This window comes from Artemia franciscana, chromosome 2, assembly GCF_032884065.1.
Source record: "Artemia franciscana chromosome 2, ASM3288406v1, whole genome shotgun sequence".
Taxonomy (NCBI): Eukaryota; Metazoa; Arthropoda; class Branchiopoda; order Anostraca; family Artemiidae; genus Artemia; species Artemia franciscana.
Genome location: NC_088864.1, coordinates 28,875,481 through 28,894,910, shown reverse-complemented (window position 1 = coordinate 28,894,910; position 19,430 = coordinate 28,875,481). Strand labels below are relative to the sequence as shown.

Sequence of the window (19,430 nt, the reverse complement as noted above, 5' to 3'; positions counted from 1 at the left end):
CACAGGGAATGTTCGATTAGCAATCACCATCAACAAAACTCAAGGGCAATCATTAGAATCATGAGGTATCACTAAAAAAACTAAAAAATAGGTAAAAAACTAAAAACTAAAAAAAAGACCAATTCAAAAACGAATGTATATACAGACCGGGACACCGGGACACAAATGACGACGGGGACACCGGGACACAAGGAATATAAATGACGCCTAGGACACTCAAAGAGAAATCACAGACTGGGACACCGGGACACAACTACAACGGGGACACCGGGGGGCACAGTGGGATATATAAATGACGACGGCGACACAGGGAATGGTAAAATAGCAATCATCATCAACAAAGCTCAAGGGCAATCATTAGAATCATGAGGTATAGATCTGAATACGGATTGTTTTCCCATGGACCATTATATGTTGCATGTTCAAGAGTCGGTAAACCTGACAATCTATTTATATGCACAGACAATGGGACAGCGAAGAATGTTGTATATTCGCAAGTTTTACGTAGTATATATATATATATATATATATATATATATATATATATATATATATATATATATATATATATATATATATATATATATATATATATATTCACAGGTGAGACATAGGGACACAACTACAATGGCGCGTAACGACTTACGCGCGCGGGGGGGGGGGGCTTGGGGCGCGAAGCGCCCCCACCAACTAGGTGTTGGGGTGGCGCGACGCGCCACCCCAACAGCTAGTATATATATATATATATATATATATATATATATATATATATATATATATATATATATATATATATATATATATATATATATATATATATATATATCTTGCATTATGAAGATATGGAAGCATATATCTTGTTTTATCATAATAAACATATGAATTTTATTCAGTGGGCATGATGTTGGTATGTCTTTTAAATATATATATATCTGTTAATTTAAACACGTATTTTGAAGAGTCCAAATAGGACAGTTGACATTTTTTTTTCCATAGCTTTTCTTGGGTTTTCTTTACTCCCATTCAAAGTGAGATAAAGTCTTATTTGACAAAAACACCAGTAAATGGAAATCACGAGCTTCAGTGGACCCTTGAGTCGATTAAGATAATAATAATAAAAATAAAAAGATGCAGCTAGAATGGAAGCCAAAATTCTTTAGAATATTCGAAAAGTATATTCTTTTTTACATTTGCGAAGATTTTCGCAAGAAGTTTGCCACGGATCATGTTTATGAACCGGCTATCCGTACATTAGCTCTTGATGAGCGACGAGTAAACAGCAATTATCTACCAATAAGAACCCTTTCATTTTCTTCATCCTCTTCTTTTCATTGTCACTTTTATAAAGTTAACAATCATTTTTCTCTACAGGATGTATGAAATTTTGCAACAGTGCCTAAGATAGAGGAAAAAAACAAGAACAAATAAGTGAATATCAGCACTTTTCTTTCTGTCCTTGATCTGGCATTTTCGTTCACATACAGTTAAGCCTACCATATTTGAAAAAGCTTAACTGTGTGAAGAAAGAATTTATGTTTCAGTATGAAAGAGCATTTGACAGATTTGAAAAAGTTCTAGAATACTATTGAAACTATTCGAAAGCACAGAGTTTGGTTAAGACACTTGGAAGCATCCATGAGCCTCTGTAGGATACACTCGTAAATTTACAATTCAAAATCTATAGGTACAGCGTTGGTGATATAACAGGTCTAGAGTAATCATTTCCTTATGGGCAAATATATTTGTAGACAAATTAAACGTTGTACGCGGTCGTTTTTTCTAGGTCCTCATATATCACATTAGCAACATTAGCGAACATGCTCAAATTTGAGGTATAACTGACCGTACATGCAAGCAAGGATATGGGTCTAACAAGGATCGGTAAAAAGGCCTAATCAATATAAAATCTGATCAAAGCACTGGGAACATTCTTTAAAACCAATAGATCCGGAAAGTAACCAGACAAAGGTCTTACAGGGTGATGATATGAAGTCTCTCACTGAAATATGTCATCTATGTATTAGACATTTTTCTTTGGTTTTCAAATTTTAGGAACATGTGCTTTTTCATTCAACCTACACTTTTGTGTTTTAAGTTAATGTTTGGATTCCAATATATTCCATAGACAAGAAAAATAAGGTAACAAAAGCTCATAAATAAACATGTCTCTGCAGATTCTTAAATACAAAGTAAAACATAATCTTGCCTTGCAAAGCAAAATTTGGATCTTTTGAGACGCTTTCAAACAGTAATGTGTAATTAAGACTTTCAACTTCGAGACCAAAAGACATAAAAAGACCACTCAGAGACTGAAAGCACAAACAGAGCGAAAATTTTAAAACAACTTTTAAAACAACAAAATAAGGAAGTCATTTCTTTCTTTCTTCTAAGGAATTTTATAGTTGGAATATAGAAGTTTGTGAGTCCTACTCAAATAAAAATAAGTATTTTTTTTTTTCATGTTGCAAAAGCTTTATTGTGCTTTAAGATAAAGCAAAATAACGTTAATGGCAAAAAAGTCAATGGCGAACGAATATTTCTTTGACAATGCCCTGCCATAAGGTGCTTATGTCTTGATTTTTTGTACTGTCTGGAAGTTCCCTCAAGACTTTAGTCTTGAAGGAATACCTATCTCATTATTAGAAAAACGTTAGACCTTTTTCTAATAATGAGATAGGTCTATCAATCTAAATTCAATAAATTCACTATTTGATTAATTGATGGTGACAGTGGCCTGAGGATGCATCTCTTACACGTTCCAAATTCTAGACGATAAAACTTTTTTCTTTGCTGTTGCCAAAATAATTGGTCCCTGGCACGAGACAAGCAGAATTTTAAGACTGAGCGACGACACCATATAAAAAAAGGATTTTAGTCATGCTGAAGAAATTCAAAATGCCTTGAAATGAAAAAATTATACCTCATTTCGACTCCGAGCCGGTCTCAATCCTCCAAGAAAATCTGCAGCCTCACTATGTTGATGACAATTAACAGAGTAAAGATGTTTGGAGCTTTGAGCAGCAAACAGTTGGCAAATAGTAGTCTTACCACAACCAGTATCTCCAACAAGCAATACAGGCTCTTTAAATTTGAAAGATTTTCCTAAAATAAGCAACAAAATTAAAGAATAATTGCATGTTATGAAGGAATTTTCTACTATTTATCATAATCTACGTGGACTGTCGATCAATACAATTGTGCATGCTGGTAACTTACCTACCCAATATCTGCCAAAGTAGGACAACTAAGAAAGAGCTATCAACGAACAGTACGCCACACAATTCACGCATCCCCCCTTTACACTTTGGTTGGTATAAAGACCACGCTTAATTAGTAAAGCTAAGATACCTGACATTTTACAATACCAAGCCTATACCCAGGATTTTGATTTAGGAAAAATATCGGATATCAGCCAATTTTTTTTATGCACAATTTATCCAGAAGATGAAACCAGATTTCCACAGCTAATTTTTGCTTGTCCAGTCCTTGGGGGCGGAGCCACCCGCTAAGACTGACCACGGAGGAGAGAGCAGCAGAGTTTACCAATTTACCTGGGAAATTTAGCTCATGTCCACATTTGTAGGCATAGTGGACGATATTACCGACACATTTTGTAAATCCCTCCTCCAAACTTAAAATACTAGCTGCGCCCCTGTATCCAATGTATTGAATTTTTGTCGATGTCCATGAATATTAGACGGTTTCTATTCGTGCAATATGAGTTTATACCTTTATTACCCTAGTTCTCTTTATAAACCATGTGAATAATAGGGAATAACAAGCCCTCTGATTCCGAAACCCGTGAGGTGATGCACAAACTGTGACCCATGGATCACCATTGCAGAGCAACACAATTAACAGTTTCTACCGTATCGAACTAAGTCCTATAAAGGCACAAAAAGGCCGAAAAGACTAATCTAACAGGTCATTCCAAAGGATATGGAAAACAAGAGCGTGCCGCTTTCCTCATAGCGGTCCAATCGAGCACAATCATCCAAGGCAATAACTGTAGCTGTTGGCGAGACCTTGTTGAATATCTGCCCGTCTAGTATTCAAGAGTAACCAAGTGGTTTTCATATATTTGTCCTTCCTCGTCACAGAGAGGATCATGTGCACATCATAAAAGTGGTGTGCTTCCCACCTCTTTGACTTGGGAACAACTTTGATTTGGCTCCGATGTCCATTTCTGGTGTAAGTGCTAATAGCAAGAACTTAGGGACCCCCTTACTCATCTACCAGAGAGGTTAAATTGGCCCGGGATACCGAAATGGACTAACTAGGATAGTTAAGCTGACTCCTGACTGAGCATGGTTGATACCTAAAAACACATTACGTTAAATGTCCACATGAAAAGAATTCAGCGATCACTCCCGTTTTCTTCCTCTACAAATGTCGGACTGGTTCATCGTCTCTAAAAAGGCATAACTGGGAAATTATCTTTTACTTCCCAATGAATTTTGTGAAAATCCAACAAACCCGTCTGATAATTATCCTGATGATAAGAATTTCGGAATTCCCCCCCCAAAAGGCAAAACAATGACGCATACCCTTAATTCACGTCATGTCTGGTTAAGAATGACTATTTTTCCTAATATATTTAGCAACGAAGAGTTAGGTACCCCCCTCTCCCCCCGCTCTCTCTCTTTCTTTGTCAAGATTAAAATGGACAGGAACTGTCAAAAGGTAAAAACTGGACAGTTACTCTTACTTCTGAACCAGTTTGGTTGAGTTTAATAATCTCTTTTGCTAGGTGGTCTCAAAGTAAGAATTACGAGATCCCCCACCCTTTCTCTCCCCTAAAAAGGTCGCATCAAATCTAGATCCATGAAAGGCATCAGAAATACCCTAACCATATGTCATTGTAGTCGTTATAAAAAAATTAATTTAGGAACTTGCTCCTGTTGCAGAGTATAAATTATGTCCAGATAATAAAAAAAAAAGAAAGAAAAAAAACATTTACTTTTCGTTCCACAAATTTTGACCAAAATCTGAAAATTCTGTTAACCAACCTACCCCGCTCCCAGATATCGAATCAGGTAAGCATAACTAGGACACTTGCTCTTCCATACCACAAAGATTGAACGAAATTTGATAGACTATTTTGGTAGATGTTCTGAAGCCGACAATTTTACCCCCCCCCCACACAGAGCTTAGGTCAGGCATACCCCCTGAAAAATATGTCCAAGACACACCTAATATACCCGTAAAGAATAATTGTCACATACTCCATTCTTTTCTATTTTATGGCAATAACTGACCCCCCTGCTCCTTTAAATTCCCAATAGATGTTGTGATAACCAGAAAGTAGAACATATATCAAGGAACCGAGATCCAATAACCTGATAGCGAAAATATTGGAGGGGGGTGTGTCCTCTATAGGGACAAAATCGTGTCTAGACAGACTGTTGGCACAATTGGAATACTGACTTCCAAATAATTTTGGTTCAGATACAAAAAACCCTTTTGGTAGACGTGCAAATGAAAAGATTCAAAACACGTTATACCCTCACCCCTATTAGTCATGTTGCAACTGGATTTTTCTCACTCTACTTCTGGGCACAAGCTTCATATGCTCACAAAATTTCGAACATCCCTAAGAAGTTTACTCTTGGAGCTGAGATAGCGTAGTTTCGATTCTTGTTTACACAATTTAGGAAACCTAAAAAAAAAGATATTTTTTCTGAAAAATTAATGGAAATGTTGCAAGCTTTAGACAAAGTTCTCATCTCCATTTCACAAACAATCCCCATAAAAAAAGTTTCAGATTTCTATCTCTTACTGTTACCGAGCAGCGAAACGTTCATCACAAAAAAAGAAAGCCAATGTGGGGCTTCATAGCACAATCAACGTATCCCTACAGGGACCATTCACAAGGGCATGTGTTAGTTAAACTAACATATTATGTATCTAATCATATATATACACATCTGCGAATACTCCACTTTACGACTTGTGACCTTCAGGTACTTGTATCGTGATTAAACTTTAAAAAAACAAGTTTTTTTCTACTGAAAGTAAGGAGCAACATTAAAACTTAAAACGAACAGAAGTTATTACCTATATGAAGGGAGTTCTCCCCTCCTCAGCACCTCCCTCTTTGCGCTAAAGTTCCTCAGTACTTTTGAACAAGAGCTAAGAGCTCATATGGCACTTGTGACGAGGCAAGAAGAGCTAAGAGCGAAGAGCTCATATGGTATGAGCTCTAACAAAATTCTAAGAATCAATAGACTGATTTAAAAAGAAAATCAGAGGCTTAATGCCGGTCAGGATTTAAAATAAGAGCTCTGAGTCGCGATGTCCTTCTAAATATCAAAATTCATTAAGATCCGATCAACCACTCGTAAGTTATAAATACCTCATTTTTTCTAATTTTTCCTCTCCCTTTAGCCCCCCAGATGGTCGAATCTGGGAAAACGACTTTATTAAGTCAATTTGTGCAGCTCCCTGACACGCCTACCAATTTTCATCGTCCTAGCACGTCCAGAAGCACCAAACTCGCCAAATTACTAAACCCCTCACCCTAACTCCCCCAAAGAGAGCAAATCCAGTAGGGTTACGTCAATCACGTATCAAGGACATTTGCTTATTCTATCCACCAAGCTTCATCCCGATTCCTCCACTCCAAGCGTTTTCCAAGATTTCCCCTTCCAACTCCCCCCAACGTCAACAGATCTGGTCGGGATTTGAAATAAGAGCTCTGAGACATGAATTCCTTCTAAATATCAAATTTCATTAAGATCCAGTCACCCGTTCTTATGTTAAAAATACCTCAATTTTTTTTTATTTTGCAAATTAACACCTCCCAGCTCGTCCAAAGAGAACGGATCCGTTCTAATTATGTCAATCACGTATCTAGAACTTGTGCTTATTCTTCCCATCAAGTTTCATCCCGGTCTCTCCACTCTAAACGTTTTCTAAGATTTCTGTTTTCCCTCCTCCAACCCCCTATGTTCCCGGATCCAATTCGAGTCGAAAATGAAGCATCTGAAACATAAGATCCTTCTATAATATATATATATATATATATATATATATATATATATATATATATATATATATATATATATATATATATATATATATATATATATATATATATATATATATATATATATATATATATATATATATCAAGTTTCATTAAGATCCGATCACCTATTCGTAAGATAAAAATACCCCAATTTTCACGTTTTCCAAGAATTCCGGTTTCCCACTCCAACTCCCCCCAATGTCACAGGATCTGGTCGAAATTTAAAATTAGAGCTTTAAAGCACAAGATCCTTCTAAATATCAAATTTCATTAAGATCTGGTCACCCGTTCGTAAGTTACAAATGCCTCATTTTTCCGAATTACCCCCCCCCCCAACTCCACCAAAGAGAGTAGATCCGGTCCGGTTATGTCAGTCACGTACCTTAGACAGGTTTTTATTCTTCCCATCCAGTTTCATCCTGATCTCTCCTCTTTGAGAATTTTATAAGATTTCCCCCCCCCCAACTGCCCCCCAATGACGCTGGATCCGGTTGAGATTTAAAACAAGAGATCTGAGTTACGAGGTCCTTCTAAATATGGAGTTCCATGAAGATCCGATCACCCGTTCGTAAGTTAAAAATACCTCATTTTTTCTAATTTTTCAGAATTACCCCCCCCCTCCTCCCAATAGAGCGGGTCCGTTCCAATTATGTCAATCACGTATCTAAGACTTCTGCTTATTTTTCCTGCCAAGTTTCATCCCGATCCCTCCAATCTAAGCGTTTTCCATGATTTTAGGTCCCCCCCCCCAAACTCCCCCCAATGTCATCAGATCCGGTCGGGATTTAAAATAAGAGCTTTGAGACACGATATCCTTCTAAATATAAAATTTCATTGAGATCCGATCACCCGTTCGTAAGTTAAAAACACCTCATTTTTTCTAATTTTTCAGAATTAGCCCCCCCCCCCCAAACACCCCAAAGAGAGCGGATCCGTTCCGGTTATGTCAATCATGTATCTAGGACTTTTGCTTATTTTTCCCGCCAAGTTTCATCCCCATCCCTCCACTCTAAGTGTTTCCCAAGATTTTAGGTTTCCCCCTCCCAACTCCTCCCAATGTCACCAAATCCGGCCGGGATTTAAAATAACCGCTCTGAGACACAATATCCTTCCAAACATCAAATTTCATTAAGATCTTATCAACCGTTCGTAAGTTAAAAATACTTCATTTTTTCTATTTTTTCCGAATTAACCGGCCCCCACTCCCCCCTCCAGATGGTCAAATCACGAAAACGACTACTTCTAAATTTAATATGGTCAGGTCCCTGATACGCCTGCCAAATTTCATCGTCCTAGCTTACCTGGAAGTGCCTAAATTAGCAAAACCGGGACCGACAGAAATTGCGATTGCTATATGTCACTTGTTTAATACCAAGTGCCATAAAAAGCTTGTTGTTCTAATTAAACGACCGTTGGTTTCAGGAGTCATTCTTAAAGAATTGGGATATAATTCAAACTTTAGCGTAAAGAGCGAGGTGCTGAGGAGGGGGCAATCCCCTTCATATACGTAATAATTTCTGTTTGTTTTAAATTTTAGCGTTGCTCCTTACTTTCAGTTGAAAAAACTTGTTTGTTTCTGATCGTTTTTTAAATAATGTTAGGAAATCTGGCTCAACCTCCACGGAGAAATCCCCCTCCCCAAGGAAATATCCTCTAGACAATTCCATCCCGGTGAAAATTTACACCGGACAATTACCCTTAACAACTCGACACGTAAAATTGGGACGGAAAAGAGAAAGCAAGACATAAAAAAAAATATTTGTATAGGAATTCTGGCAAATTTCCTCAGTGTATGGTTTCCCCTGGCAAGTTCATCCCCTGGAAACTCCCCACCCCACGTCAAAAAATTCGTCCTCACTCCCACCCAAAAATGTGTGCATACTTCCCAATAAAAATTACTGTACGTAAATAATGGGCAAATATTATAACTTAAAGACCTTTACCCTGGGGCTGTGGGGGCTCATGTTATACCTAAAGGCATAGTTATTGGACCTTTCAACTATGATGAACAAAATGGTTATCTCAAAATTTGGATCGGTCGATTTTGAGAAAAAGGGTGGGGAAAGGGAGAAAAAGCCTAGTTGCCCTCCAATCTTTGCGATCACTTAAAAAGGGCACTAGAACTTATAATTTCCGTTCGAATGAGCCCTCTCACGATGTTCTAGGGATATTGGGTCGATACGATCACCCCTGAGGAAAAAAACAACAAACAAACAAATAAACACGCATCCGTGATCTTCTTCTGGCATAAAAATACAGAATTACGCATTTTTGCAGATATGACCTTGAAACCTCTACAGCAAGGTTCTCTGATATGCTGAAACTGATAGTATGATTTTTATTTAGATTCTATGACTTTTAGGGGGTATTTCCCAATTATTTTCCAAAATCAGGCAAATTTGCCCAGGCTCGTAGCCTTTAATGAGTGAACCTAAACTTAGTGAAATTTACATATATGAAATCAGCATAATAATCTGATCCTTTTTATATATCTATGGTCATCAAAATTTCATTTTTGAGCTTCGGTTACTATAGAGCCGGGTCGCTCTTTACTTACAGTTCGTGCCACGAACTGTTTGATTATGACGTACTACAGTCCAACAATTGAGAATACTGCGCCAAAACAGCTGCATCGATGGCCGTTTTTCTTATTAGAATGTCAACACTTAGATACACGACAAGAAATATAGAAAAGGGTTCGAAGGATTTCACTTATGACTTAAGTGATCCAAGTAATGTCTTGTAAGCCTTTCTCTGAATATCTAATGTTATCCTTAGAGTCAAGAACTTTTCTTCTGCATAGCAACTGTGGTGTAAACATCTTCAAGGGACTTAAGGCTACAAACAAACAGAATTCATTTGCAATACTTCAAGAGTTAACTTATCTTTCTAAATTCGTTCACAAGATAGTGTAACTATAAATTATTTATCAAACCAACAAAAGACATCAAACCAACTAAGAAGACATCAAACTAACCAAACTGTTCACATTATCATTATAATTTTAACATTCTATAAATTTAAAGCCTTAAAGGTTTAAACTAAAATTAAGCCACTGACTATCAAAGCGAATTGATCAAAAAACATACCACTACTGCCATAACAATTACTCAACAACGCCTTTAAAGTAACAAATGGGCAGTTTTGTCAAACATTAATTTCGCAGAGATCCAAAATATACAAACGAAATAATGAAAATGCTAAGTGATCCTTAGTGTTCACGAAACTTTTTTTTTACACGCGAGGGCTCTTTGAGGAGGAAAGAGGTAGACTTTAGCCCATAATAGATATCAGAGCTGTCTCTCTCTTTCTCCTCTTTTTCTCTTTCCCTCCCTTCCTCACCCCCTCTCTTTCTCTCTGTCGTATTTTTTTCAAGAAATGTGTTGGATCAAACAGTTCGTGGTAACAAATTGCAGCAAGGAGCCGGCTCAATAGTAACCGAAACTCTAAAAAATGGATACCAGTTTTGATACCAACAGTCACATCAAAAGAATTGCATTTTTATGCTGATTCTAAACATATAAGTTTCATCAAGTTTAGTCTTACCCATCAAACGTTACGAGCCTGAGAAAATTTGCCTGATTTTAGAAAATAGGGGGAAACACCCCCTAAAAGTCATTGAATCACACCATCAGATTCAGCCTATCAGAGAACCTTACTGTAGAAGTTTCAAGCTCCTATCTACAAAAATTTGGAAATTTGTATTTTTTTTTTTTCACAAGACAGATCACGGATGCGTGTTTATTTGTGTTTTTTTCCAGGGGGTGATCGTATCGACCCCGTGGTCCTAGAATGTCGCAAGAGGGTTCATTCTAACTGAAATTAGAACTTCTAGTGCCCTTTTTAAGTGACCAAGTAAATGGAGGGCACCTAGTGACCAAAATAATGGAGGAAACCTAGGCCCCCTCAAGCGCTCATTTTTCCCAAAGTCACCAGATCAAAATTTTGAGAAAGCCATTCTGTTCAGCATAGTCTAAAAACATAATAATTATGTCTTTCGGGACGACTTAATCCCCCACAGTCCCCGGGGGAGGGGCTACAAGTTGCAAACTTTAACCATTGTTTACATATAGTAATGGTTATTGAGAAGTGTACAGACGTTTTCAGGGGGACTTTTTCGCGTTGAGAGGGGATCGGGGGGAGGGGTTTACGTGGGAGGATCTTTCCATGGAGGAATTTATCATCAGGGACGAGAATTTCCATGAAGAGGTCACAGGGTTTTCTAGCATTATTTAAAAAAAAACAATGAGGAAATAAATAAATCAAAAGTTTTTCAGTTGGAAGTAAGGAGCGGCATTAAAACCTAAAGCGAACAGAAATTATTACGTATATAACTGGATTCGTCTCCTCCACAATACCTCGCCCTTTACGCTAAAATGTTTTTAGTAATTTCAACTATTTATTCTACGGCCTTTGTTATTCAGGGGGCATTCTTAAAGAATTGGGACAAAATTCTAGCTTTAGTGTAAAGAGTGAGGTATTGACGAGGGGGCGAACCCCCTCATATACGAAATAAAAATATACAAATAGAGTAACCTTTTTAAGTAACCAAAAATTGGATGGCAACTAGGCCTCCTCCTCCAAGTCTTTCTTATCAAAATCGTCCGATTAAAACTATGAGAAAGCCATTTAGCCAAAAAAAAATTAATATACAAATTTCCTTTTAAATATTCATGTGCGGTGAGCTAAAATCAAACCGTGTATTAATTAAAAACCGTTCAGAAATTAAATAAAAAAAACAAGTTTTTTAACTGCAAGTAAGGAGCGACATTAAAACTTAAAACGAACAGAAATTATTCCGTCTATGAAAGGGTTGTCCCCTCCTCAACGCCTCGCTGTTTACGCTAAAGTTTTTTATCGTTTTAAAAAGTAGAGCTGTGAGAAAGAGTCAAACTTTAGCGTAAAGAGTGAGGCGTTGAGGAGGGGACATCCCCTTTCACAGGCGGAATAATTTCTGTTCGTTTTAAGTTTTAATGTCGCTCCTTACTTGTAGTTTAAAAAAACATGTTTTTTTATATAATCGTTAACAAGAAATGATAATGTTGCAGAAATGATCCATTAGGATTGCAACTCTTAATTGAATAGTGGACTTTCTTTAAACTTTTCTTTACTGTAAACATCGCTATCTGGAATTTCTGATCTGATTCAATCCTTTGCGGTTTATTTCCATCTTTCTTTCTCCCTCTTTTAACCCGGTAACCTCTTGACAAAAGAGAGAAACTATCGTTTGTCTGTTTCTTTTGTAAACGCCCTACTCAAGCCAAGTGAAGCATATGTCTTCTCCAAAGCTAACAGGTACAAACAAACTAAACATAATCATTATTCAACGTTTTCTTTTGGCTTTACTCTTCTATAGAACAATCGATTCTTCAGAAAGTACATCTATTAGATTTCTTTGCCAAAATAGATTTATTCAATGCGTAGGATTTTTCAAGTTTTAAGGAACAACCAAATAGACAAACTCCCAGACAAGTTTTAAGCCTAGGGGAAAACGTCACATTTACTAGTTAAGTCGGTAATCATTAGACTCTAAAAAAAATAGAAAATACAGGCAAGTACCATCTGGCTTGTAAGAAGTTTCATGGTTTCAAAGTAAATAATATTTTCGTGAAAAGGAAATTGGGTAAACGGTAAACTTTAACTTTTAAAAGAGAACAGAAATTTTTTTCTGGGTGCAAGCACCATAATGCTATTTTTAAACTAGTCTAATACAAGTAAATATTGCGTATTTTGAAACTTTAAAGATAATATGTGAGATATAGTACTAAGTAACGCAAGACAACAGCAACTACTTTAGAAGTTATAATATTTCGGGCTTCAGGAAATCGGAGAAAGATTAGAAGGCCAAAAAAGACAAAGCCCCAAAATTTAATTAGTTGGTATAATCTTGACCATCTTCCAACTATGTTATGATGCCAGCTTCATGAAATTAATCAAGTCATGTTTAAATACTTTAAAAACAGTTTATGTAATCAAACAATGATTATATAATGAAAGATATATTACGTAATAAAATATTACAGCCCTTGACTGTAAAAAAGGAAGAAAAACAACCAAAGGCACATAAGAAAAGGGAAATTCAAGAACAAAAAAAAAAGGTGTATTTTGAAGATTTTTTCTTCAGCCCTGTAAAATCCCAAGTTACATGTTGTCTTTCTCAAAAGCGTCAAGACTATTCTATTGCTTAGGAGGAATAGAACTAATCAAAAAGTATTATATTCTAATTAAAATTATTGTATAAAATATTATTTAGCTACCAGACAAAGAACCTGTAAGAACAGAAATAAGAAAAGCCAGGTGTTACGGGCATTTACAAGTTATATAAAGTAAGATTAAAACAACAGAGAATCTAATTTTGTTCTGTTTGTCAAGAGTTCTAATTAATGCTAAGAAAAAGAAAAAAAAGGGAGCCAGTCGAGTTGACTACCTTCCCTAGGTCGTTATGCAGGATTTTTTCCCAAAGGGGAAGATACTTATAAAACGAAAAAATGATCATTTATACAAGTATGGGGAAAATCCCAAAAGCAGTCGAACTTCGGGGTCCCGGACCTAGAGCCCAAACAGTTTACGAAATCAAACATTATTTCAGCGGAAGTGTGTTTGTTTGCTTAAGCTGACTTAACCTAACATCATATATTGGGAGAAAACCTGTGGAACGTTCTACGTACAGAATGCAAATACCACACCTCCTCCCTTTGAATAAGGTTCTCCCATTTGGGAGACAACTTTCAAATTTACATGCAATATAAACAAACAAAGTATAATCTGTAACCAAATGAGTACGACAAAAGTAGATAAGGTGTCAATAAATTTGCAGAAAGGAACATGCTTTTTTCATTAACTTTTTGTTCTTTCTTTAATCAATCTGAGTACTTTCCTCAATCTAATCCATTCGTATCCCTCAATCTAGGTAATGGTCTTGTAGACACCAAAAGGAAAAAAAAAGTCTAATAAAGCTCAACAACATTCTGTTTGCAATGTGTATCACAATTAGTGTTGTTAGCAGACAGAATTCAAAGGGCACTTTCTAAATATTTGGATGATATTAGCCTCAAAGTATTTTCTCACTAAAGGCAAATGAAATACTTTTAGTAGATTTGTTACTTCTTTCCAAAATGGGGTTAGCAACAGCAAAGACTTCTATGTATGTATACATAGAAGATACCATATGATAAATTTAGGATGGGAGGGGGGGTAACCTCCAGGCATATTTCCAATTGGTAATACTCAAGAACACACAACCCTACTTCAACGGACCACCTAACAAGCTAGTCAGATGTATTTTTTTTTCTTTTTTTAATGACACTAAGGCATGGTATTAACTATTAGGAGTAATCCAAAAGTCAAGATCTTCCTGGCGATATATATATATATATATATATATATATATATATATATATATATATATATATATATATATATATATATATATATATATATATATATATATATATATACATACATATATATATATATATATATATATATATATATATATATATATATATATATATATATATATATATATATATATGTATATCCAAAAGTCAAAAGTCAGAATCCAAAAGTCAAGATCTTCCTGGCGCTATATATATATATATATATATATATATATATATATATATATATATATATATATATATATATATATATATATATATAATACTACTACTATAGACAAATCATCGCAGCACCAAGCCGCCTGAGGCCAACAAAGCTACGCAGGCTCCGCCTCCATCCCAATTATACATAAGTTTAATTAAGGTTTTTCTAAAATCGTTAGGTACTTCTCCTTTCTCAAAATATCATATTCGTAATCTTCAGTAACTTATTTCTAACCTCAGAGCCACCATACTCAAGAAACTCATTTACCACACTATCAGCTGCTGGAGCCTTATTATGTTTTAATCCCTTTAGTACTGTAGCTAATTCTTTGTCACAAAACAAATCTTCCTTCACACCCAAGGTATCACAAACCTTTTCATTGTCCTCTATATCTTTTCCTGTAACTGTATCTCGGCTTAGCACATTCTCAAAATGTTCCACCCATCTCCCTTTAACTCTTTCCGTATCACTAATTGTGGCTCCGTTCCTATCCTTAACTGGGACAGGTCCGGATTGACTACTCTCTCTCAATTTATTAACATGTCAGTACAATATTTTACTATTATGCCGTCTAGTTGCATCTTCCAGATGCTCGGCAATTTTATCCATGGCCTCTACTTCACATCTCCTTAGTTCATATTTTACTGCTTTCTCCACTTTCTTTACATTCCTTTTGTTTTCATATGATCTATCACTCAGATAATTCTTGTATAAACCCCTTCTCCTCTCTTTTAAACATAAAGCTTTTTCATTAATATTCCTAGCTGCAGTCTTAACTTTCTTCCCTTAGACACCATCAGCAACTTCGAAAATTGTTCTTCTAAAATTATTCCAACCATCTTCCACAATGTCAAATTTTAAACTCTCAATTTTTTGAGAGTCTCAAATTTTCTCTCGAATTCTCATTCTGGTCTACCAACGTCATAACTTCCCGCGAGGTAGTTACCCTTCCGAAATTTCAGCTTTAAATTAGCCCTAGACACTACTAGATGGTGATCTTTACTTTTAACATCAATAACACCACTCCTATATACCCTAGTAGCTTGTATTGATCATGCCAGTCTTCGGTTTACTATACCATAATCAATGAGTTTGTTGTCTTATCATCACGCGAATACCATGTCAACTTATGGGCCATTTTATGACCAAACACCGCGTTGGTTATAACTAGATTATTATTATTCCAACCATCTTCCAACCATCATACCTTACCTTACCTAATCTCCTAGTACCTTATCCTATCCTTGTTACCTTATCTTAGTACCTTAGTACCTTGCCCTTATCCAAATCACAGGTAGGTGTCACTTGCGCCGAGCGGTTAGCAAAATATCTTACCAGTTTAGCTTATATTTGTGCGCGTTGGTTCTTCAGGGTGAAAACGATATTACCTTATGCAGCTTTTCGCTCTATTTTTGAGTACCACTCCTTTGAGTAATCACTCCTGTTGAGGCCGTCGCTGTGCCAAAAACTGACTTAATAAAGCTGCGTTCCCTTTCCACCGATTTGGCGTCATCTATCTTGACTCCGCTAAGTACATTGCACTTACTGCAAGAAGTCACAGATAGCTCATCGTCCACCAGTGGAAACAAACCGACACGAAGGAGACGTGGACTCCGGGCATGGAAAAATCAAAGGAGAAGGCGTACGGAGTACGCTATTTCGGTATTAGTGACAAACCGTGACAATCATCCTTCGCCAAAACAATTGTTTGAGCGAAACCTGGTGAAAATTAAGTTGTCCAAAATACCAAGTCTGAAGGGACTTGACGAAACCCCTGGGTGTCCCATCCAGGACAGCCCGCCCGTTCTTAAGTCGCTAGTGCCCCATAGGCCCACCATGCCTAATTTCACCTAGGCTAACTGTCGATCCCGTTTTAACAAGATGAAAGACTTCGAAGTCCTGCTCCGTAGCAGCAACATAGCTGTTGCTACTGTGACAGAAATTTGGAACCTCGATGAAGCTACAGGACGGATTGCTGGATACAACTCATTTCTAAGTACTCGAAATAGCCGAGGTAACAACAGGCTCGGCGGTGGTGTAGGAATCTATGTGCGGAAAGATATGTCGTGTAAACTCCTACCTGAACTCACAAATCCAAATCATTAAGTTATATGGGTAATGTGCAAAATTGCGGGCTTGTCTCGTCGTTTTTCATGCGCGATAAAGTCTTCTGTATATTACCCTGAAAGCGCACAAAACAGGCAGAACCTAGTTTCCTACCTCCAAACAACGGTTGATACACTTAGAAGCCGATATAGCAGTTCTGCTTTTATTATTGCTGGTGACTTTAACCAGACAAAAAAAGCTTAGCTAGCCTCCAGTCTTTTTCTTAATCAGATTGTGAACATTCGCACTCACTTGTCTGGCAGTACCCTCGATCTGATCTTTACAAACGCTGAGGACCTATACCACCTCCCAGCGTCGCTAGGGCCAATCGGCTTGTCTGATCACTACGCCCTGTTTCTCAAAGCCAAGAGTTCTGTGAGAAAACCCCAGCTTTCACGGATCACTACTAGACCAATAACTGACTATGCAATCCGTGAATATGGCCGCTAGATTGCCAAATATGACTTCCCAGAGGTTTCAGCGGACTTTTATCTTCAGCAAAGGGTGTGCGCTTCCAGTGAAAAGTTGTACTTCAAGTACTTTGAGATATTTCCAACAAAGATTATGGTCAAAAGTGAATATGACAAGCCATGGATTACGCCAACTATTAAGGCCCTGGTTCGTGAACGCAGCCGCCTTTACTCGAGCGGCAAGGAAAATTATGGAGCGACCAAACAAACCTAATAGTTAACATGATCAGAAATGCAAAACGCGAGGATGGTCGTGAAAAGTTGACCCCCTGCTCAACACTGAACCTGCAAAGTGGTACCGATCGGTCAAAGCGCCCCGAAATCACTCTCGATCTACTAAGTTCACAGTGCTCCGATACGAAATTGACCCGCTAAAGTCTGAACCCGCTAAAGAGACTTCGTCCCCCCTGAAGTACCTTTCCCTGTTGTGAGTGAGGGGAAATACTAGGTGTCATTTTCTCACATGATTGCATCTTCACTGCCCATATTAAGGGTGTGACCAGTAAAGCTAGTGCATCTCTGAAAACCTTTTCAAAAATGCGTTGCACCGTCTTCTTCGGGCATACATGTGCCACGTACGCCCCATACTTGAATATGCTTGTCCCGTCTGGGGCTCGTCAGTATTAAGAACGGCCTATCTAATGCAGGAACTGGAGTCAGTCCAAAAACGGGCAACCAGAATCATCTTGAGTAATAGAGACATTTCCTACCAAGATGCCCTAGCAACCCTTGAACTCCAAAGTTTGAAACTCCGCTTGGATGACCTTATCCTGACGTTTGGCAAAATGCTGTTGTCCTAACTCTGCTCGCCGTGAAATTTTACTCCGGAAGCCCCGACAGTCAGCCGTACGAGAATGAAGCTAAAACTTGTGCCTGTGCGTGCTCGGACAAACCACTACCAAAACTCTTTCGTTCCTTTTTTTACGTCATTATATAATAGTGAATAATATCATGTTTGGTAGTTCAACATCAAATTAGCCATTTGAGCTACGATTGTTGTTTAAATAAACCTTTCTCTCGCACTCTCATCCTAGTACATTATCCTAGTATCCATCATACCTTATAATACCTAATCTACTAGTAAAAAATACCATATTTCTACCTGGAACCTTGGTAGAAATTTGCTCCTGTCTATTTGCTCCTATAGGCTAACTGTAAGCGAAATTCATCTGGTTCACTAGTACTTCCGTCAGTCGGTTCAACAGGGGCATATACTACTATAACTGACACCCTGAACATTTTAGTCATAAAATTAGCAATTAGTTATTCCGTTATTAATACCTTCCCAGCCTAAACAAGACTACCCCATCCTTCCTGCCTGAGTAAGTAAATTCTATATCATCTAATTTCACACTTCCTACCCCTAGGATATACGTTTCTGAAACTCCTAATAAGTCCAGTTCGAATCGACTAAATTCGTCAGTGAAAATGTCGATACGATAGTCACTTTTTAATGTCGTAACATTCCAGTCTATATATATATATATATATATATATATATATATATATATATATATATATATATATATATATATATATATATATATATATATATATATATATAGATATATATATATACATATATATATATATATATATATATATATATATATATATATATATATATATATATATTATTGTTGGTTTATAATTCAACGTTTAACAAACATTATAAGTAAAGAAGGTGTTGATTTATTAGCAAAAGATGGAAAAGCAGGCTAAAATGAGCATTAGCCTTAGATATGCAGTTTCAGTCATCAACCTTAGTATTTCCACCAAAGGGAAAGACACGAAAATTCCATTTTAATGGAAATTAAACTGACGTTTTAAATCTTTTAGAATTTAATTTATACCTTCAAAGAAGGATGAAAAAGGATTGAATAAAAAAAATTAAGCTTTCAGGAAATAAAAGTCAATATTAAATTCTATACCAATACAAAAGATAGTGACTTAAAAAAAAACACAATTTGGAAAAGAGAAGAGTTCAAAAGTATTATATTAGATCGAATCAACGTTTCAATCTTACTAGATTTAATTAAAAAAGGAAACAACTTGCGACAGGATAGTAATAATTTTTAACACACTGGAATGATCAATAGGTGGTTGAAGTAAAAGCTCAAACAAAATATAAAAAAAAATAATAATAATTTGCCAAGAAAACAAATTTCATGATACGGAAATAAACAAATGAGATAAATAAGTAAAGCCTAAGTTAACTA

The 19,430-nt window shown here is 36.5% G+C and overlaps 1 protein-coding gene across 1 annotated transcript in view; it reads right to left on the bottom strand.

The window, feature by feature from the left end:
* The window catches only part of LOC136039840 (midasin-like), a gene marked incomplete in the record, with an annotated part of 305,680 nt that overhangs the window by 226,049 nt on the left and 60,201 nt on the right, over positions 1-19,430 (bottom strand). The window contains 1 exon segment of the mRNA XM_065723761.1: positions 2,921-3,102. Coding sequence (XP_065579833.1) covers positions 2,921-3,102 — 182 coding nt within the window.